We start from the raw sequence: 22,954 nt of genomic DNA, 5'->3' as shown, positions 1-22,954 counted from the left end.
GCCTCGTGTTTAAAGCTCCATGAAGGCGTTTCTTTTTCAAAGTTGGAAGCGGTCTAAAGTCTGCTGCTTATGACAAGAGGAGGGACCACAGAGGGCGAAGAGAAGACCATAAGCGACTCAAAACCTAGAATGTTTTAAGGCTGCAAGCAAGCAAGTGAAAGCAAGCAAGCAGGGGGCGGCCGCAACAGGGAAGGAGAGAGGCGGTGGCAGCTGGGGATGATGACAGTGAGAAGGCACTTTGCTGAGTGACAGGGAGTTGTGCATGAGGGTGTCAGAGCCAGCCCTGGTTGCTGTGGGGAGAGGTCGCATGAAGCACACCTTGCGGACAAGCTGGACAACAGAAAAGCTAATCAGGAGCGGAGAGGAAGATACAAACACAGGAAGCTGCCTTATACTGAGCCAGACCATTGGCCTATCCCACCCAGGGTTGTCTGCACTGGCTGGCAGCACCTCTCCATGCTTTCAGACAGGGAGTCTTTCCTGCCAGCCCTACCTGGAGATGCCGCTGGGGTTTGAACCCGGGCCCTACAGGGATGGGGAGGCTTAATTTTGCTGAATCCTGCTCTCTTTTATTTCTTGAGGTTTGCTTTGTTTTGGAAGTGTTTAGCTATGTTAAGATGCGGCCTTTAAGTTGGGGCAAACCCCAAGGCAGGTGTATAGGAGGTTGTTGGGTTTTTGTAAGTGTTTTTAAAAATGGGAATCTCTGTATACGCAACACGGCGGATCGGTGTTTGTTTCCACAGCTACCCAGGCCCAAGGGGAAAGAGAGGCAACCCGCCGGAACTCCTGGGAGCCCTCTTCTGAAGATCAGGCGAGCAGGGGACGGAGGCAGGAAAACAAAGCAGCAGAAAGTCTTCTCCTTCTGTGGTGTGGCAAAGGAAGGGGTTCAAAAGGAGATCCTCAAAGCTGGAGGAGCTGCTAGCAAATGCGCAGGAAGCAGAAGGAAAAGGGGTGAAAACGAGAAAATGAAAATGGGAGACAGGAAGGAAGTTCTGCAACACAGGGAGAAAGAGGGAGAAAGAGAGGTTTGCCATGCTGCTCCGTAACACTGGAAAGCGCATTTCCTGGGTGGATTTGTTGCTAAGAGAGTATCAGGTCCAAGAAGCTGCCTCATCCCAAGTCAGACTCATTCGTCCATCTAGCTCAGTAGTGTCTACACTTGACTTAAAGAGGCTCTCCAGGGTTTCAGGCAGAGGATCTTTCCGGTCCTGCTCAAAGATGCTGGGCATCGAATCTGGGGCCTTCTGGGTGCAAAGCAGATACTCTATGCCGCTGAGCTATGATCCTTCCAATGCAAAAGGAGAGCCTTATGTGTTCCACCTAGCACTGTCTGCACTGACTGGCAGTGTTTGTCCAGGGTTTCAGGCCTGGTCTCTCCAGCCTTAGCTGGGTGTTTCTGCATGCAAGGCAGCTGCTCAGCCACGGAGCTATGGCCCGACTTAGAAAGTCAGAGAAACTTTGCACTGCCGTGAAATAAACAACCATAATTGGCTTTACGTAATTGGTGAATGACAGCAAGTGATTTATGCGATTGGCTAATGAAAACCTCCACTCAAATGATAACACTTCCCAGCCTAAGTGTCCGCCTTCTTTACGTAAGAGCACCAGAAGAGCTTGGCTGCTGGATCAGACCATGCAACTGCATGCTCCCTGTTTATGAGTCACAGACTGCGATACAGCAGACTACTGCCTCTGGCAGAGAGGGAGCGTAGCCATCATAGTCAGTAGCCATTCATAGCCTGATCCACCATGAATTCCCCCCCAAACCCCCTTTTAAAACCGTCCAACCTGCTAGTCATCACCTCTTGTGGCAGTGAGTTCCACAGTTTACCCATGCACTATGTGACCAAGTCCTTCCTTCGTCTCCCTTGAATCTCCCAGCATTCAGTTTCAATGGGTGACTTTCTGGGGTTCTAGTATTGTGAGGGGGGAGGGAGGAATTCTCCCTACCTACTTTCTCTGTGGAGGAAAAATTTATTCAGCTTCCCTAAGTATCTTTTCGACCTGAGCAGTAAAGGAACCCACCTCATAAGGTTTTCCCTTTCACCAGAAATCCAGAGCATTACCTTTTTTGCCTCTCAGTTTGTACTCTGAGAATACAAATAATAAAGGTTTGTTCTGCTGGCCAACATGGATTTGCGGCAGCCCACCTAATGGAATATTCAAAAAGCCCCAGAACTGAGCACAGTTCTTGCCAGGGAGACGTGGTGTGACATTTCTGTATTTATAGGTAAAACATAAACATTCATCAAGGAGAGAGCATATGACTAGACTAAATTATTTGCATCCCTAAAGCAGAAAATTCACTGCTTCTGACTTTTGCAGATGGAGTATAGAATCATAGGAAGCTGCCTTATACTGAGTGAAATTACTGGGTCCATCTAGCTCAGAGTTGTCTACACTGGCTGGCAGCAGCTCTCCAGGCAGGAGATAGTTTAAACTTGGCAGATGCTGGGGACTGAACCTGGAAAGCTATGGCCCTTTTCCAAGAGAGGGGCAGGTGGGTGTGAAGAAACCAGCCTACTGAAGAATTGCAAGATTTGCATCTGTTGCTCCACCCACTTCCACGTCTAGCCCCACCCACCACAGGCATGTGGCCCTCAGATGGTTGCCCCGGACAGAATGTGGCCTCTGCTGGAAAGGGTTTCCCTGAGCAAGGGAGCTGCCGTTTTCTGCCCAAGAAATGCATAATTGTTTTTGTCCAGAACCACGATCCTTACCCTGGGCAACTGAGCGGCCCCCGATCTGCGCAGGGCTGGGTTTGGGGACTTGCAGAGGCAACCCAATCGACCCGCCATGACGCCCTGCCAGCCAGCCGTGCGGGTGAGAGGGCCCCGAGCCAAGCGCTAATGTTAAATACATCTCAGGCTCGCTCGCTGCAAAGGCCGCCGCAAGCGCTCCCCTCGCTTCAGCTGGCGGGAGGGGGGGGGAAGACTGCCAGATGCTTTTCTGTTGCATTAAAAAGAGGAGAGAGAGGGAAAGGGGGGGGCACCATTAAGGAAGAGAAGCTTGAAAGGAACCTTTTCCGACAGCTGCTTAAAAACCTCCGGTGAGATGCTTGGAGCAGCAGAACCGCCTTCTCCAGCACCAACCTTGCAAAACGGTTTCAGAGCAGCAGAAAGGGGCTGTGTTTTTTGCTGGGGGAGGCAGTGGGAGGGGGAAGGGGCGAAGTCCAAGGGCCAGTGAGTGAGTACCAGCACAGAGCCCCTGCTTGGCCTGTTAGGCTGCGTCCACAGAAGCAAAGTGCTCCAATCAAGGGAAGTAATAGTCCCACTCTGTTCTGCCTTGGTCAAACCACACCTGGAGTACAGATTCCAGTTCTGCCTACCACAATTAAGAAGGATGTTGACAGGCTGGAAGGTGGGCAGAGGAGGGCGACCATGATGGCCATGGGCCTGGAAACCAAGCCTAAGGAGGAACGGTTGAGGGAGTTGGGGATGTTTAGCCTGGGAAAGTGGAGACTGAGAGGAGATATGGGAGCCATCTTCCAGTATCTGAAGGACTCACATGGAGGATGGGGCAAGCTTGGTTTTTCCACTCTGGAGGGTAGGACTTGAACCAGTGGCTTCAAGTTATGAGAAAGGAGATTCCGACTAATCGTCAGGAAGAACTTTATGACAGTTAGAGCTGTTCGACAGTGGAACGGTCTCCCTTGGGAGGCGGCGGACTCTCCTTCCTTGGAAGTGTTTAAGTGGAGGTCAGGTGGCCACCTCTCTTGGATGCTTTAACTGAGATTTCGGCATTGCAGGGGGTTGGACTGGATGACCTTGGCGTTCCTTCCAACTCTACAATTCTACGATTCTATAATCCCCAGTGGCAGTTCCTGGTAATGTCCCTCCTGGCTGGCAATGTCCCTCCTGCCTGACATGCTAGTGTTACGCACTAAACCTTCCACACCTGCATTTGACCATGAAATACCTCTGTTTGTGTGTGCGGCAGAAACTGGTTTGGGAGCTGCACAGTCAGGGGAAAAACAATGCTAACCAGGGTTGTAAAGACTGTGGAGATAATAACTAGGTGCACTCTTCCCACCTTGGATCAAATCTATGCTTCCAGGTGTCATAAGAAAGCTGCAGAGATAGTGCAGGATAGTGCGCACCCCGGAAATGATCTCTTTCAGCTTCTGCCTTCTGGAAAAAGGTACAGGGTTATAAAGACTAGGACTAGCTACCTGAGAAACAGTTTCTACCCAAATGCGATTTTGGTTTTAAACGCAGTGTAAGGTAGTCTCTATGGTATTTAATTGTATTTGTATTTAATATTGTATTTAATTATGGGGTATCAGAGTTTTTAGGGGGCTAACCAGGCTGGGATAGAAGGCTTGTTGGTTTCTGAATGTCTGATGTAGATTTTTTTCAATTTCGTTGTTCTGTATGGGACAATGACAATAAAGATTATCGTATCGTAGCGTAGCTACTGAGGGCAACTGGGGCACTGCCCCACCAAGGTGATTCTTCTTGCCTTCAGCCAGCCCCACACCTGACTGCCTCTTTACTCAAACCAGCCCCCTGGGGCTGACCTTGCCCACCAGCTCCCTCCTCTTCCTCCTCTGTGTTGCCCCTTGGTACCTCTGGCCCAGCCCACTGCTGGCACCCCTGCCTTCCGTCCCACCAGTCTCAATGGCACCAGTCACTGCTGAATATGACTAGGGGCTGGGGAGAGAGTTGAACCACTCAGGCTGTTGCCCAGAGCTAACAGAATTCTCTCACTAGGTCACTCTGCTAAATACCGCACCCTGGTACATCCTTCTTCAATTTTCAGAAGGAGGTTTAATGTAATCTGAAGAGCTGAGAGAGATCACCCCCCCCAACCCCAATTTTCTCAGGGTTTGCAGCTAAACAAACGGAGCCACAACGAAGAGTGCCCCTCCCCTCAAAAATCCCCCAGCAGTCATAAAACTCTGGAGGAGGCAGCAAGGAGCCTTTCTTGATGATGGCGCACAGGAATTTCTGCTTCATTTAGGTGGTGCATGGAGCGTAGCCGGTCATTCGTTTTACTTCATTTCAGGGAAAGCTGACATAACAAAGGGGAAGGGAGGGAGGAGGGAGGGAGGGGAGAATGAGGACATGGTTTTGCAAGAGAAAGCACTTCCAAAACTGCTCTTTTCCACGGAGTTGGCAATGCAAGAGAAAAGTGAGGGAGGGAAGGAAGGAAGGGGAAATTTTTGTTTAGGATGCTGGAACTGAATTTCACATGTGCAAAAATTTAAAATTAAATTTATCTCACTAGGACAGATTAAGGGGTCATCTCCCCCAAATTCCTGCAAGACAACAGATCTCAGAGGAACAGGTGAAGCTTCCTCATACAGTCAGCTCATCAGTCCTTCTAAGCCCAGTGGTGTCCACCCTGAAAGGGAACGGCTCCTCAAGGTTTCAGGAAGGGAGTCTTACCAAGCTCTACCTATCAGGGATTGAACCCAGGAGGTTCTGTGTCCACAGCACACAGCACAGTCGACCACTGAACTGTGGGTCTTGCACTAAAAGCAAAACAAGGTTCAAGTCCTCATGGTTCTAAATTAATGGCTGCCTTATACTAAGCCAGACCTTCAGCCTATCTAAGCTCAGTATTGTCCGCGTTGACTGGCAGCAGCTCTCCAGGACCTCAGACAACATTCCCAGCTCTACCTCTGCAGAGCAGGGTCTGTGTACCACTAGACTATGCTCCTTTCCCTAAAAATAAGCTAAGATTCCAGTCCTCATGATTCTAAAGAAAGGGATGGTTTAAACAGGGACACAGGAAGCTGCCTTATCCTGCGTCAGATCACTGGCCCATGTAGCTCAGTACAGTGGTACCTCTGGATGCGAACGGGATCCGTTCCAGAGCCCCATTCTCATCCTGAAGTGAACGCAACCCATGTCCGTGCGTCTGCGTGTGTCACGATTTGCCGCTTCCGTGCATGCGTGTGTCGTCATTTTGAGCGTCTACGCATGCATGAGTGGTGAAACCTGGAAGTAACGCGTTCCGTTACTTCTGGGTTGCCGCGAAGCGCAACCCGAAAAGGCTTAACCTGAAGCGACTTCAACCCGAGGTATGACCGTCTTGTCTACACAGACTGGCAGCAGCTCTGTAGGATTTCTGGCGTTCCAGATGCCATCAGGGACTGAACCTGAGACCTTCGCCATGCCAAGTTCTTACCACTGAGCTATGGCCCTTCTCTAAGGGCTCTGTCGCAAATCTCCTCGGGACCTGTGGAAGACCCCTGGGGCAGATCTCCAATCTCCTCCTGCTCTCCACTCCCCAGATTACCACCCGCCTTAAGCAGATGATGGAAATACACCAGGAAGCCAACCGCGCTCCAGTCACCCAAGCAGCCGTAACTCCGCTCAGGCTCTGCATTGCCTCACGTGCTCCCACTGGGTGATGACAGACAAGGAGCTAATTAAGAGACGGGCAAATTCCTAGTGGGTACAATTCCCTCAAGCAACAGCAGCAGCAGCAGCAGCAGCCGCGCTACCACCAATTAATCAGATACACAAATGTTTGCAATTACAGTGAAGAAAACTGGGGGGCGGGGGGAGGGAGAGAAGAGAACGAAAACATGGGCTTTGTTCTCACAGGGTGTTTTGCAGAAGCCACACCTGAAACGAGGACATGAAAGTTTCCCTCCCTCTCTCTCATCCAATGAAGCTGAATGTTGGAAAATTCAGGACAGGTTAAAAAAAAAAAAGCCCTTCTTCACAGAGCATGGAGTTAAACTGTGGAACTCACTGCCACAGGAGGCAGTGATGGCCATGAAAGACGACTGCACAAATTCACAGAGGGAGAGGGCTATCAATGGCTATGAGCTACGATGGCTATGCACTGCCTTCACAATTGGAGGCAGCCAAGTGTGTGTGTGTGTGTGTGTAAAGCAAGTAGGCTGCAAATTGAAAACTCAAAACAGAAGGTGATAGTCTGAGTAAAGAGGGGAGCTACTTCTCACAACTTTGCAAACACCTCTGCTCCTCATTGGCAGCTGCTGCTAATCTATATTTAAAACACCCTCAAATTGCCTTTCGGCTGCCCAGCAGTGCTGAAGGCGTCACGTGACGTGACACTGTGCATTTATAAGATAATAAATGAACGTTCAGAAATAAAACAGGAGGTCTGAAGAACAGAGTCCAGAATGAAGAGCTTTGGAAAACGAACACTGGCTTTGTATCCCCCCCAAGGAGAGCAGTGAAGTCAACTTGTCAAAGTAACAAGCACTCAAAGGTCATTTAGTCCAACCCCCTAACCATGTTTATTTTGTTGAACTACGTCAATGTGGCTTTTAAAAGAAAAGTTATGACTAAAAGTGTCAAGTGGCTGGTGGCAGTATTTAATTTTTCCTTTTTTATTTTGATATGCAGGTGACTTAGAAAAGATCTACAAAACGTTCCACTATCCTGGTTATTGTGGGGGCAAATGTCTTCTTTTTGTGGGGAGTGGGAGAGATAGTCAAACAGCGGCTCTTAGGCAATTAAGTACTTGGGAAAGTAGCTTAATAGCATGAGGTCTCATTGCTGTATAGGATCCTGGATGACACAGTCGTAGGTATGACTATTACCCTAAAATCCCAGTGGAAAAATTACTCCAGTTGTATAAGAAATTTAGTGGGCAGCTATATGGATTAGAGAACTATCTCCATCGATCTTTGCACCCACCAGAAGTGAGATGGCTGGTTGATGGCTGGCATTAGGACCCCTCAGAAATTTTATAGAGGCTAAACTCTGAAGCAGGGAGGGGTGAGCTTTGCAAGTCTGACTGTACAAGCAGGAAAGTGCAAAATGCATGAGCTTAGAAACAAGATGGGTATGAGGTGGTGGGCTGCGTCTTACCTTATTGTCTCTTCTACCAGCCGGTCAGAGCTGAAACAAAACAAAAAAAGGGGGGGGAGAGACATTTAAAAGAAATAGAATTTTATACATCACGATTTCTATACAGTAGAAATATATATTATATAAAATAAATGTCCAGTAGCACCTTAGAGACCAACTAAGTTTGTTCTTGGTATGAGCTTTCGTGTGCATGCACACTTCTTCAGATACTTGAATAGATTTCTATACACACAATCAGAGCAGCTTACGATAAAAGCAGGAAAACAGAATGGCTTTTTTTGAATGTCACAGTAAACCATGGAATAGAGAACCAAATGCGGCCCCCCAGGCCTCTCTATCTGGCCCTTGGGACTCTCCCACAAGGCCACACTTCCTCAACAGCCCTACTTTGCAGCCTCCTGGAGTGTGTTTTTTGCCCGGTTGAAATGTCAGTGTGGACAATACTGAGCTAGACAAGGCAGCTTCCTGTGTTCCTGAATTAAACCTACACGATTTTCAGGAATGCAACTGGTGAGGACTTAAACACAAGAATGTCCCTCAAATCAGCTGAATTAAAAAATGAAACGAAAAACCTTGTCAGTCATCAACACTGTTCGGCGTCAAATAAGCAGCCTGCAACTTTTCTCACTGCTGCTAGGTACAAAGGCGTTGCTATCAGGTGGGTCTACATTGCCCAGGAAACAGCTTAAATTCGCCCCTCTCCATCGCATTTTTATGTTAAACAATAACTTCAACATAACATACATAATCTAGAGAAGCTTATTTGAGTGCTTCTGTTTGCCCAATAAGAATCAAAAGTTACCTGTTGGTAGCAATAACATGTTTCTAACACAAAGCTTACTAATAGCTCAACTGTCAAAAAATCCTTTCCATATACAAGTTTGGGATTTTGGAGGAAGAAATGGGTTCTGCCCACTGTTGACTAATGAACACTGTCTTTTCTATTTATCCCCATGGCAGCTCTTCTGTGCTTTGTCAAACGGTCTGCAGGGGCCATCAACCATACAAGGCTGACCTAATCTATCCAAAGGTATCTCAGATTTTGTCTTCCAGTGTTAAAAATTGCTGGGAAAGCTACAATGAATCTCCCCCTATGTGAGTTGCATGAATGGCAACTCAGGTTACAGTGCACAATGTATTTGATATGGCCTGGTTGCTACCACCACGGGAAGGGTTCAAGTCGGTATGAATGTAAGGGCCTGCAGGATCAGGCCAAAGTGGGGGGGGGGGGCTCATCTAGTCCAGGATCCAGATCTCACAGTGGCCAACCAGGTTCCCCCAATGAGAAGCCCACAAGCAGGACCCGGGTGCAACATTTTCTTCCTCCCCAGACCCCAAACTCTGCAACTGCTTGCCTGCTGATTTCAGCCTGCAGCTGAGCTCCGAGGAAGAGCCCACGAGGCCCCCCTCCCCAGAGCAGGATTCCGCCTCCAGCTTGCAGAGAAGGAGAGAGAGAGAATCTGCTCATTTGGTAAGTTTTACAAAAAGCTCCCCCTCGCTGCCGCCACCCCTCCCCATCTCAGCGCATGGATTTCCACATTTAGCAGAACGCTTCCCTAAGGCAACATAACTTTTTGCAGAGTCCCCCCCCCCTCCCTTCCCACCTGCCCCATATTTTCTCAAAATATATTTAAACCCCTTGCAGGGAGCAGATGCCAAAGCAAGATGCCCACATTTTATCTAATTTAAGGAGTGGAATGGAGGAGTGGGGAGGGGGGAGAAAGCCAACAGATTTCTACTTTGGCACGCATGGCACCCCTGAGTAATATCATGGAAGCGCATGGAAAAGGGGTCGCAAAATAATAATCATACAGAAAATAAATCAAGGATGGTACGATACAGAAAAGAGAACGTTGCCTCTTTGCATGAGCTACTGTTCTGAAGGTGTCTCCCCAATACAGAAACATAGGAAGTTAGGGTCCAACCATGTGAAGACCCACTGAAATCAATGGTCGTGACTAATACAGGTCCATTTATTTCAGTGGGTCTACTCTGGTGCAACCCAGGTGTTCATCTGAGGAGGGGAAATTCTCCACATGCTTTGGAACAAAACCAGCTTGGCTGAAAGTGGTGAAGTGTGTCTCTGGTTTTAGTTTAGATAACAAAGGGTGTGTCTAAGCCTGTTGGGAATTTCAGCAACACTCCTCTGGACACTCAAGGGTTAAAGCCCCTGCTTGGCATGCAGAAGGTCTCCTGAAAGCCTCTCCAGCTAGAATGAAGATTAGGCTGTTTGGAACCCCAGAGAGCTGCTGCCAGTCAGTGTAGACAACACACAGCTAGCTGGACGCAGCGTAAGAGGTAGTAGCTGAGTGGAAGAGCGCCTACTTTGCATGAAGAAGGTAGGTATGTTTAAAGCACTCTGGTTACGCCACTTTAACAGTCATGGCTTCTGCCAAGGAATCCTGGGGACGGCGGTTCGTTAAGCTCAAAGCACCACAATTCCCAGGACTCAGAACAAACTACAGTGATACCTCGGGTTAAGTACTTAATTCGTCCCGGAGGTCCGTTCTTAACCTGAAACTGTTCTTAACCTGAAGCACCACTTTAGCTAATGGGGCCTCCTGCTGCTGCTGCGCCGCCAGAGTACGATTTCTGTTCTCATCCTGAAGCAAAGTTCTTAACCCGAGGTACTATTTCTGGGTTAGTGGAGTCTGCAACCTGAAGCGTCTGTAACCTGAAGTGTATGTAACCTGAGGTATCACTGTACAGCTTCCAGAGTTCTCTGTGAATTTTAAAGTGGAGTGCTTTAAAATGGATGGTATGTAATGGGCAAAGTTCACAGGCTTGGGCCTCGTCTACCTGACCACACATTTTTTGATCGAGATTCTCAAAACAGAAGAATTAGGGGGGTTGCACTGCAGGGGGCTGGACTACATGACCCTTGGGGTTCCCTTCCAACTCTAGAATTCTATCATTTCAGACAACTAATGGCAGACCTAGATTTCCAGGTGCCACGGGAGACGGATCACGTGCCCCGTTTGATCTGGAGCTGAAATGCTTTTGCAAAGTACACAGGGCTGGTGACACAGCTCCAGAGAGAGGCCTTCTCAGTAGGCACACGCATTGTTTTAAGATCAAGAGAAATAAACAAGCCCCATATGCACTAATGGAGTAATTAGCAGCAGCGTCAAGAAAGCTGGGTTTATATTTTCAAAAGGCAACAGGGCGGAGGGGGGGGAAGACCGAGGAAATCCGGGGCATTTTCCAAAACCTTCCAAGGAGAGTTTGCGGCTCGCTCTTTTCCGAGGAAAAGCGCAAAGCTAGACTATGGAGCTCGCAACTGCGGGGGGCAGTAAGGACCACCACCATGGATGGCTTTAAGAGGTAAAGGGACCCCTGACCATTAGGTCCAGTCGCAGATGACTCTGGGGTTGCGGTGCTCATCTTGCTTTATTGGCCGAGGGAGCCGGCGTACAGCTTCCGGGTCATGTAGCCAGCATGACTAAGCCACTTCTGGCAAACCAGAGCAGCGCACGGAAACGCCATTTACCTTCCCGCCGGAGCGGCACCTATTTATCTACTTGCACTTTGACGTGCTTTTGAACTGCTAGGTTGGCAGGAGCAGGGACCGAGCAACGGGAGCTCACCCCGTCGTGGGGATTCAAACTGCCGACCTTCTGATCGGCAAGCCTAAGAGGCTCTGTGGTTTAACCCACAGCGCCACCCGCGTCCCAGCTTTAAGAGAGGACTAGACAAAAAATTCAAGCTGTCAATAGCTACTAAGCATGGCAGCTATGCTCAGTCTTCACGGTCAGAAGCAGCAATTTCTCAATACTGGAAACCACAGGAGGGGAGACTTGTTCTTGGGCCCGGATCCTGCTTGTGGGTTTCCCAGAAGTGGCACCTGGCTGGCCACTGTGAGAACAGGATGATGGGCCTTTGGCCTGATCCAGCAGGGCTCTTTTTGCATTCTTGAAATTGCTATGGGCCAGACCTTCTAAAACATCTAAAAATGGACTGATAAGGAATGGATTTGCCATGTGCTCCAAACATGCAACTTACCCCTACCCACCCTCCTTCTTCTTCTTTTACCTGGCAAGACAGATGGAGAGCTGACAGAAACATTTTTTAAGCAACAACAACACGCCTCTTGGAAAGGGATGGCGTATAAAGATGCTGGTGCAAGCTAATGACCCAGATCCAAGAACAACAGCAGCCGGCGTCTTCCAAGAAAGATGACCCAACACAAAGCACCTTGTTTACAGTCAATCGTGGCTTTGAAAAGGAATTCCCGAAGAAGTGCCTCATAGAATCCTAGGGTTTGAAGGGACCCCCTGAGTCATCTGGTCTAACCCCTGGCCATGCAAGAATCACAGCTAAAGAATCCCTGGCAGGTGGCCGTCCAACCTGTTTAAAAACAGCCTTTGAAGAAGAGTCCATCACCTTCTTTACCATCACACGGTTCTTCCTAATGTTGAGTCGGAATCTCCTTTCTTGTTATTTGGATCCCTTGGTTTGGATCCTTCCCTCTGGAGCAGCAGAAAGCGAGCTTGCTCCATCTCCCATGTGACAGGCCTTCTGATGTTTGGCTCTCATATCACCTCTCAGTCTCCTCTTCTCCAAGCTGAACATACCCAGCTCCCTCAACCATCCCTACCAAGGCTTGGTTTCCAGACCCTTCGATGAGTTTGACAGGGTTGGCTTATTTCAAAAAGTGAAAACCCGGACACAAAAGTTGAAAAAGTAATCTGCAAAAAAATCAACACTTGCTTTCCTGGACATTTTTTGTTTCCAAGACATTTGTTTCTGATGGACAAATCCCAGATATGTCCAGGAAATTCTAGACATACGACAGCCCTAAGTTAGACCTCTTAGCCTCATGTTCCCTTTTCAGCTGGCACCAATCAACTATGGCCCTCCAGTTCACTCTGTCTGGCCCTTGAAACTCTCCCCAAGCCACGCCCTTCTCCAGCCCTGTTCTGCATCCTGTGCGTTTTTACCTGGCTGCCAATGTGTCCCCAAACCGTGACGGACCTTGTCCGTTCTCAGTCTGCTCACCATGAGCTCCGACAAGGCCGCACCTCATTTCAATCCTTTGCAGCCGTGGTTCATTTATTAAGCTTGCAATTCTATCCTGCTGTTCCTGCAACAGGGAGAGCACTTGCCAGCAGAGATTCTGCCAAGCCTGCCTGCCTGCCTGCAGAGATTCCTGGACGCACCCAAGCCCCAGACCACTGCTCCAGCTTGGATGCTTGAAGGAAGACAATACAGTCAGGAACACTATAGATGCACAGAAGATGCTCCCACTCTCATCCTCACACACAGGGTGGAGCAAGAAAGTGACAAGTACATTAACTGTAACCCCATAGTCTCTGAAATACGTTATCTCTCTTTCAGAAATTGAATGTGTGGGGTGAAGAAATACACTTTGCCCCCCGTTATTGCCTGGTGCCGCCAGCTGGTGTGGGCACGTCCTTGGGGCCGTCAGAGCTCCAGGGCTTAGCGCTGCAACTCCTGAAACAATGGAAGTGATACATCACCCCATCGCCATCCCAAAATATCCACAGAGCCGACCAGCAACAACCCTCATTTACGTGTTGTTGGAATGTACGGCTTTGAGTGAGGATGTTTCCATGCAGCACGATGAAGGCAGAGCCCATGATTTGCAGAAGGGAAGTTACAAAGCTGCTAACGGCAGGAGATGAAAGGCTGCTTTCAAGGCTGAGCCACTTCTGTTTGGAGAGCAGATGGAGGGGAGCGTTGCTTTCCTGCCCAAGCAGAAGGCTGCAAAGGAGAACTAAGATGGAAAAAGAACTGTGCTTAAGAATAAAGGAGCAGCTTGCAGGGATCGAACCATGCAACCTGGCATTGGGGATAAGAGTTTCACTGATGCTCAGGAAATTGAGGTGGTGCTCCAGAAACCTGCTAAAGGGAAAGAAACTACAGGAAGGCAGCAGCTGGAGGGAACGACTCATGGTTTCAGTTGTCTCTACACAAATGCACAGAGTATGGGAAACAAACAAGATGAATTTGAGCTCTTAGCACAGGATGGCAAATACGACCTGGTAGGCATTACTGAAACCTGGTGGGATGAGACTCATGACTGGAATGTAGGAATGGAGGGGTATAACCTGTTCAAAAGGAATAGACCAAACAGGAAGGGAGGAGGAGTGGTGTTGTATATAATGGATGTGTACACTTGTGAAGAAATACATGACCTGGAGCATGAAAAGGAGATTGAGAGTACAGTGGTACCTCGGGTTACATATGCTTCAGGTTACAGACTCTGCTAACCCAGAAATATTACCTCAGGTTAAGAACTTTGCTTCAGGATGAGAACAGAAACCGCGCGGCGGCAGGAGGCCCCATTAGCTAAAGTGGTGCTTCAGGTTAAGAACAGTTTCACGTTAAGAACGGACGTCCGGAACGAATTAAGTACTTAACCCGAGGTACCACTGTATATGGGTAAAAATTGTAGGAGAGAAAAACAACAGTGACTTTACTGTGGGTGTCTGCTATAGACTGCCAAGCCAGACTGAAGACTTGGATGATGCCTTATGGGAGCAGATTACCAAACACTAAAAGAAGGAGAGAAATAGCAATCATGGGGGACTTCAACTTCCCCAGTATCTGTTGGGACTCAAAGTCTGCCAAGAGTGTAAGGTCTCACAAATTCCTCCACTGCATCACTGACAATTTCATTTCCCAGAAGCTGGAAAAACCAACAAGGGGAATCATCTATCTTGGACCTGGTTCTCACCAATAGGGAGGAACTGACTGATGAAGTGCTCAGAAACTTGGGAGGAAGTGACCGTGTTCTCCTGGGTTTCAAGATACAGAGGCAAGAGAAACACGCACTCTGGACTTTAAGAAGGCCAGTTTAGAAAAGCTGAAGAAGCTCCTGGGTGTGATCCCGTGGTCAGAAATATTCAGTGAGAAGGGAGTCCAAGAAGGATGGGAGTTTCTGCAAGGAGAAATATTAAAGGTCCAAATGCAGATAATACCAATGAGAAAGAAAAGTGGGAGGCATCTAAGGAAACCGGTGTGGCTGCATAAGGAGCTCATAAATGACCTGAGAGTTAAGGAAGGCATGTACAGTGGTTACATACGCTTCAGGTTACAGACTCCGCTAACCCAGAAATATTACCTTGGGTTAAGAACTTTGCTTCAGGATGAGAACAGACATTGTGCTCCGGCGGCGCAGCAGCAGCAGGAGGCCCCATTAGCTAAAGTGGTGCTTCAGGTTAAGAACAGTTTCACGTTAAGAAGGGAGATCCGGAACGGATTAAGTACTTAACCCAAGGTACCACTATATAAGAAATGGAAGAAAGGGGAAGTATACATGAGTAGCCAACAGTTGCAGGGAGAAAGTCAGGCTGGCTAAAGCTCAGAAGGAGCACCCTTCCAACTCTAAGATTTAATAATAACAACAACAACAACACTAATAAAATAATTTATTATTTATACCCCGTCCATCTGGCAGGGCTTCCCCGGCCACTCTGGGCAGCTTCCAAGAAAATATTAAAATACTGTAAAACATCAAACATTAAAAGCTTCCGTAAACAGGGCTGCCTTCAGATGTCTTCTAAAAGTCTGATAGTTGTTGTTATCTTTGACATCTGATGGGAGGGCGTTCCACGGGGCGGGCGCCACTACCGAGAAGGCCCTCTATCATTCCATGAACCATTCGATGTGAACAGAGATGCACTGGGTGGGGGGGGGTAAAGAGGAAGTGTGGGAGGGGTCCTATAGGATTTGGGGGGACAATCCCCATCCCAAAATGCAAAGCCACTTCAAGTCCTCCAGTTAAGACAGGGATGGCGATTAGCGTTGGTGCAGAGGTCACTCTAAGCTAAGGTTACCAGATTTTTTTCTACGAATCTGGGGACACTTTTCAACTTTAATGGATTTTGTATGGGGACTGATTTGTAAATCCGGGGACTGTCCCTGGGAAATGGGGACGTCTGGTAACCTTACTCTAAGCCGGCCTACTCAAGCTGGTGCCCTCCAGATGTTTGGGAGTTGTACCCAGAGGTCTCAGGGCGGGTCACAGAATAAAATCAAAATATAAAGCCACAAAATGCATAATAAAAATAACAACAACAACCCAATAACCCCCCAAAAACACATTTTAAAAGGGCTGTGCTTTTTTGGGGGGGGGAGTGTTGTAAGCATCTCCACTGGTCTTCCAAAGTGACAGCTCTGTTTTACAGGGGCTCAGCACTCCCTCTTCATCCTCTGCGCATGGGAAGTTTATTGCATTTAAGCTGCGACTCCTGCACTGCAGAGGGTTGGACTAGGTGACGCTTTGGGTGTCCCTTGCAACTCTACACGATTCCCTGTGTGTAAGAAGAAGGGGGAGGCTATGCACTCTCCTTGGGGGTGGGGAGGTGGGCCCAGGCTAGCCTATCTGCCTGCTCCCTGGCGCTGCCAAAGCCAGGATCCTTCCTCCCTCCTCCCTGGAAGGCCAGTTCCTGGAGAGACTGACCCTCCCATGTAATTGCAGCAGATTCCCCCAGGAACCGGGATAAATGAACTTAAAAACAAAACTGGGCGGGCATTAATGTAAGTCATTACCACCAACCACATCTGTCAGAACAAATTCCAGTAATTCACTAATGGACTATGCAAAGCTTCTCTCTCTCTCTCCCCCACTCTTACCCATTTCAGCTTTTTCACAGCCTTGCAAAGCTCTGAGCCAGAGAAATCTGCTGGAAAGGAACCACCGTTGAGGAGCTCTATAGGGACACCCACCCACATAAAAAAATAGATTTGTAATTAAGAATAATTCAAAGGAAACGGGGCGGGGGGAGGCACTGAGGCCTTTGTTAAGACAAACTAAGAAGAGAGAAAGGTTTAAAGGAGGCTTTAAAAAAAGAAAATATTCTTATCAGAATGAATGTTAATCAAAAGAAGGCATGGGGGGGGGCGTTAAGGATGCTATCGTGAGAATGATGGGAAAATGTCAGCCTGCCATTAGGAATGAGAGATATTCTGCGCGAATAGACACAATTTTGCCCTCTGCTTTTAATTAAAATATAAATATGCATGTATAGAGATAGAGGCATTGACACACACACACACACACACAGCCTAAACCTCAGAGGGGCAATAATAATAATAGCAATAATTAAATTTATTGCCCGCCGTTCACCAGCAGGCCCCAGGATGGGTTACAAAAATCTAAATGTAATTAATTTTTCATTAAAAAAATAATTGGTATACTAATTCTGTGAAATAAAATTTAAGTTTAACTTGCAAAATAAACCTGCTAAGGTGCATCCAATAATATTCAAACAAGAATGTCAAGGCAGGCACAGATGCCTCAGTAACCAGCACATACCCAGAGCCCAGAAGAAGTTGGACTCATCCATTATGCTGCACCAGCAGAAGTAAACACTGAAAACAGCCTTTCCGGAGCATTTCACCTAAGTCATGCCTCCTTCCAAGCACTCCCTCCCCGCAGAATCAGATGCTTCCAAAACAAAACATCCTGCCTAAGGCAATTCTCATCCTCCAGGGAGGGGGAGATCAGGTTTAGAAGCTCACTTAGAAAGGTGCTAAATGGCTGGCCTTTGCCCCTCCCTCACTGTGATTAGCAAAACAGGAACAAATTAAGCATCTCAGCAGAGTTATGCAAAACAAAGTAGGCGCATTTGCTCAATGACTAAGGATCTCAAAATCCAGCTTTTACTGATTTGCTTCTCTCACTCTCTTTTTAAATTAAGGCATGGAGTAAACAACTATCTTCTAAGGATCGGAAACTTACTTTTTTCTCTTGTTTTGGTTGGGTTTTTTACCAGGGGAACATAGGAAGCCTACCTTATTGCTCATTACTGTCTGAACTGACTGAAAATAAACAAAGATTCTAGTCCTCATGGCTCTGAATAAAGGACTGAAATAGGAACCCAGGAAGCCCCCTAAGGGTTCTGAATTAAGGACTGATTTAAACAGGCAGTTGTCCTATGCTGAGTCGGCCCTCGGATCCATCTAGCTCAGTATTGTCAGCATTAACTGGGAGCTCTCCAGAATCTGAAACAGGGTTCTGCCCCAGCCCTACCTTGAGATGCCGTTGGGGATAGAACTTGGAACCTTCTGCATGCAAAGGTGATGTTCTGCCACTGTGCTGCAGCCCTTTCCCTAGAATCATGCTGCTAGTCCTCATGATTCAAAATAAAGAGGTGGTTTAAACAGGAGCAGAGGAAGCTGTTTTCTGCTGAGTCAAACCACTGGGCCATCTAGCTCAGTACTGCCTACCCTGGCTGGCAGCAGATCTCCAGGGTTTCAAGGAGGGCCATTCCGAGCCCTACTTGGAGATGCTGTTGGGGACTGAACCCAGAACGCCCTGCATGCAAAGGGAGAGTTCCCCGACATCCAGCTGCGAATCCTTTCCTCCGTGCAGGGAGTGAGCACCGTGACCTCACCACACCGCAAGCAGAACGTTCATAAAGACACAAGTCATCCTGCCAAAGCTTCAAGGAACATTCGCCTTATTGCATCCTTTCCAAATTACAAAAAGCAAAGCAAGAAAGAAATTTAATGGGGAAGCAACTGGAGAAGAATGTGTGTGTTCTGCAGTTCCAACAGCAGCCCTTCTTGCTTTCCTGCACTTAATTTATTTTTTATAGAAGAGTATATTTTGGTTCAAGCCACCGGAGCATCAAAAATAGCAAAGCACCAGGGTGATTCAAAACTCTGCACAGAGAGAGAGAGAGAAGGGGGAAGAAAGAGAAGCACCTTGCCCATCTGGGAGAGAACAGGCAGGATAGGACGGCAGCTTTATTTAGTGATCTTCCTAGTTGAGCGAGCGATTTAGAAGTGTCAAACTGGGCTTCTTTTATCAGAGCTCTTAAAAGCTACATTGCAATCTGGCAAGTGGAGACTCCTCATCCAGTTGGAGCCCTTTGCAGACTCTGCTGGCAGGACCGAGGGTGGGTGGGTTGGAGGCAGAAATGCCATAAGGATAAAGGAATTTTGGGCAAAGTGCAGCCAGAATCCTGTGCATGGGAGGTGCCGGTGAAACCTACACTCTGTTTATTTACGTATTCCATAAAATTTAGAGCCCATTGGCAGAATACCTGATCTGCATGAAGAGGATCCTGGGTTCAAACTTAGGAAGGGTCGAGGGCAATCTCTGACACCCCGAGTCACTGCCAGCTAGTGTGGGCAAAGCTAAGTTTGAAGGAACAATGGTCTGTCTCGGTAGAAGGTGCTGCCTCCTCAGCTCCAAGCTTGCACACCTCACTCTGTCAACGCCAGGGTTCCAGTAACTAATGAACAAGGTGTACCCTGTAAGGCTGAGGTCTGCCACACCTGGTCTAAACAATGCACATTTGCTGTGGGTTTAAAGGTAAAGGGACCCCTGACCATCAGGTCCAGTCGCAGACAACTCTGGGGTTGCGGTGCTCATCTCGCTTTACTGGCCGAGGGAGCCGCCGTTTGTCCACAGACAGCTTCCGAGTCATGTGGCCAGCATGACTAAGCCCACGGAAAAGCCGTTTACCTTCCTGCTGGAGCAGTACCTATTTATCTACTTGCACATGACGTGCTTTCAAACTGCTAGGTTGGCAGGAGCAGGGACTGAGCAACGGGAGCTCACCCCGTCGCAGGGATTCGAACTGCCGACCTTCTGATCGGCAAGCCCTAAGCTCTGTGGTTTAGACCACAGTGCCACCCACATCCCATTGCTGTGGGGTTACGATCAAGCAAATAAATACGTATTGCCATTAGGGAGGCTTGCCCTGGAACGCCACTCCAAGGAAGTCTTGCAACAATGCCATTTCTCTCCCCTCCACTGGCTGGAAGCTCACCTCCTCTGACATGAACTGCCAACCGAAAGGAACGCCAAGGGCATAACCAGATTTGTCTGCACCCACCCTCTATTACCCTTGCCCTGCCCGTGATTTGGGGCTTGGAATACACAAAATACGATGAAAATCTAATAAAGCAAATGTTAAAGAGCGTGGTGACCAGGCGCTCTTCGTCCTTATGAACTGGCAGTCGTAAGAATCAAACAGGGAAGAATATAATAGGATCAGTTTGTACCAGCCTTTGCAGACCTAATGCTCTCTGGGTGTTTTGGACTGCAACTCCCAACAGCCCCAGATGGCACTGGTCAGAATCTGCAAGTAGATAGAAGGGGGGACCCTCAAGCCTGGGCCTCTTTAGGTGGCCCTCGGGAATCTCCCCAGACCACGCCTCCTTTCTCAAGACCACACCCCTCCCTGGTCACATCCTCCCATGACTGCTTCTGCCTGGCTGGGAAAAGTGTCCTTGAACTATGGTCATGCCTCCTGGGTGGAGAATAGAGAGAGGAGCGTGTACATAATCTGCACCCGCTGTTTCCCCCAGAAGGTTGCTCAGGAAGGAATGTGGCTCTTGGGATGGAGAGAAAAAAAGAATTCTCAACTCCTGAACTACTGGGTTGCAGTGGGTCAAAGCCACAGCATGATCACTGTACAAATAAACAATTAACAAAAAAAGTGGGTCCCCAAAATGCTTTTTGGGCTAAAGGTGGAACCTCAGGTCTCAATTGCTGAAAATTGCTGTTTAAGTTCTTGTGCTCTGATATATACCATGTTTTTAGCTCTATAAGACTCATTTTTTCCCTCCTAAAAAGTAAGGGGAAATGTGTGTGCGTCTTATGGGGCGAATGCAGGCTGCACAGCTATCCCAGAAGCCAGAACAGCAAGAGGGATTGCTGCTTTCACTGCGTAGTGATCCCTCTTGCTGTTCTGGCTTCTGAGATTCAGAATATTTTTTTTTCTTGTTTTCCTCCTCCAAAAACTAGGTGCGTCTTCTGGTCTGGTGCGTCTTATAGAACGAAAAATACGGTATATAGGCCGGGAGAGAAAACAGTTCTATGAGTTCTTCTGTTCTAGTATATACACAGAAATCTGCTGCATGAGGTCTTGTGTTCTGATATACAAGCAGTGACCATTCTGCATGTGCCCAATTAATGTGTGACTGCTAACATGCACACCACTTTTGGCCCCGGAAGGTGGCGGAATGGGCTGGCATTTGCAATGACCAGGAACGCAACCCATATGCAAACAGGGAGTTGCCAGCATATATAAAGAGAAAACTGGTGCATGAGTTATTGTGCGTGCATGAGAGCTCTCTCTCTATATATATATATGTAAAACTGCTGTACTAGCTCTTGTGCTCTGATTTTTATATATATATATATGGTAAATCCCTTGCCAGGGAAAACAGATGAAAGAAATGCACGTACAGACATAAAAGACCGGCTGTTATCTGTACTAATGATGCTCAAGCAAGCCCACTCTCTCTACTGCATCTGCCTTTCATGCTGGTTATTTATAAATACCAACAACAATAGTAATGGTAATAATAAGGAAGCCCATGAGAGCTCCTTTGCCCCTTGGAGCATCGAGCGCACGCACTCACAGGCACGCAGAAAAACCCTAATTAAGCTGTTCAAGGACCTGCCTGGCTCCGTTATGTAACTGTGCTCCTCCATCACAGCCATTGTTTCCATAAATGGGAACTCTGAGGGGGGAGACGGGGAGTGGGGGGTGGCCCCACCGGTCAATATAGCAGGGCATCTGCCAGGGGCCCCCACCCCACCAAGGGGGTCTCACCCTGGACTTTCTCCTCATACTTCACCAGTCTGCTACCCTTCACAACAGTGGTGCAGAGGAGAAGAATCAGTAGACGTCACTTCCTGCTGGTTCCTGTACGCAATGGGCATGGATGGCTAAAAAAACCCCTCACTATACCAATACCTATTCCACATGGCCACTGCCTAGGAAAGCTAAACCCTGGAATAAGCCCTCAATGACCTGCAGACCTGATGGGGCACCTGTGCTGCCCGTGAAGAACCAGGTCCCAGGTTATCCCACTGCTTGCCTCTGCTGCCTTACTGGGCCAGCCTCCCCAGACCAGCTTCCTGCTTCCAGTGGTGGGCCATGCTTCTAAGCCATGCTCTGCTTGACGGCCATTGACCTGTGACAGGGCCTTTTCAGTGGTGGCTCCCTGTTTGTAGAATGCCCTCCCTTGACTCGCCTTTACTCTAAGAGACACCAATGCCCAAATGTTGTAAGATAAAAAGATAAGAAGATCAGGCCAATGGCCCGTCTAGTCCAACATTTTGTTTCCACAGCGGCCCACCAGATAGCTATGAAAATGTTTTAAATGTTTGATGTTTTACTGTGCTTTTCATATTTTGCTGGAAGCCACCCACAGTGGCTGAGGCAACCCAGTCTTATGGGTGGCATATAAAAAGTAAAATAAAATAATAATAATAATAATAATAGTAATAATAATAATAGTTGTTATTTACCCTCCATGTATAGGGGCGCGGGTGGCGCTGTGGGTTAAACCACAGAGCCTAGGACTTGCCAATCAGAAGGTTGGCGGTTCGAATCCCCACAACATGGTGAGCTCCCGTTGCTCGGTCCCTGCTCCTGCCAACCTAGCAGTTCGAAAGCACGTCAAAGTGCAAGTAGATAAATAGGTACCGCTCCAGCGGGAAGGTAAACGGCGTTTCTGTGCGCTGCTCTGGTTCGCCAGAAGCAGCTTAGTCATGCTGGCCACATGACCCAGAAGCTGTCTGCAGACAAACGCCAGCTCCCTTGGCCAGTAAAGCGAGATGAGCACTGCAACCCCAGAGTCGGCCACGACTGGACCTAACAGTCAGGGGTCCCTTTACCTTTACCTTACCCTCCATGTATAAGTCCAATCCTCTTTTAGAGCCATCCAAATTGGCTTCTTTCATAGGGGAGTTGCTCCACGCCCCCCTGAACACATTGGGCTGCCCTTTTCTGAACCTTTTCCATGTGGGGGGAGCAGAACTGCAGGCATTCAGGGAAGGCCACATAGCAAGGCCTGACGTCAAGAGCTTCCACCCTTCAGAGGTAAACCAGGTCTTCATGGAGAGAAGGCAGGCTTTAACCACCCTTGGTATTCTATACTGCCCCCAGAAAAAAACACTTTACACATACAAATGAATTCCTTCAGTGCTGATTTAGGAAATTACTCCCCCCCCCCAAGCCATTAAGCTTCAGAAGCTCTCAGGGCTACACTCTCCAAACACACACACACACACACACACACACACACACACACACAGAGAAGTGAGTGCTGAGCTGACAAACTCATTTCCTCTTAGCCCAGCACTTTGCAGGATGAAGCAGCTGAAGCCTGTCCATTCATCACCCAGCCCTGTGCCTCCATTTGATGGAAAGCCTCGC

At 48.2% G+C, this 22,954-nt stretch overlaps 1 protein-coding gene across 3 annotated transcripts in view; it reads right to left on the bottom strand.

The window, feature by feature from the left end:
- GOSR1 (golgi SNAP receptor complex member 1) overlaps positions 1-22,954 on the bottom strand; it is a 45,859-nt gene that overhangs the window by 6,134 nt on the left and 16,771 nt on the right. For 2 of the 3 annotated variants that reach the window (XM_082201947.1, XM_082201948.1), the window contains exon 7: positions 7,800-7,829. In XM_082201947.1, coding sequence (XP_082058073.1) covers positions 7,800-7,829 — 30 coding nt within the window. Of the gene's footprint in view, positions 1-4,957; positions 5,097-7,799; positions 7,830-22,954 lie in introns of those variants that run through there. The other variant, XM_082201949.1, reaches the window with a different exon arrangement.

This window comes from Podarcis vaucheri (assembly GCF_965113315.1).
Source record: "Podarcis vaucheri genome assembly, chromosome: 15".
In the NCBI taxonomy this organism is placed as follows: domain Eukaryota; kingdom Metazoa; phylum Chordata; class Lepidosauria; order Squamata; family Lacertidae; genus Podarcis; species Podarcis vaucheri.
This window is presented reverse-complemented; position numbering and strand designations above follow the sequence as displayed.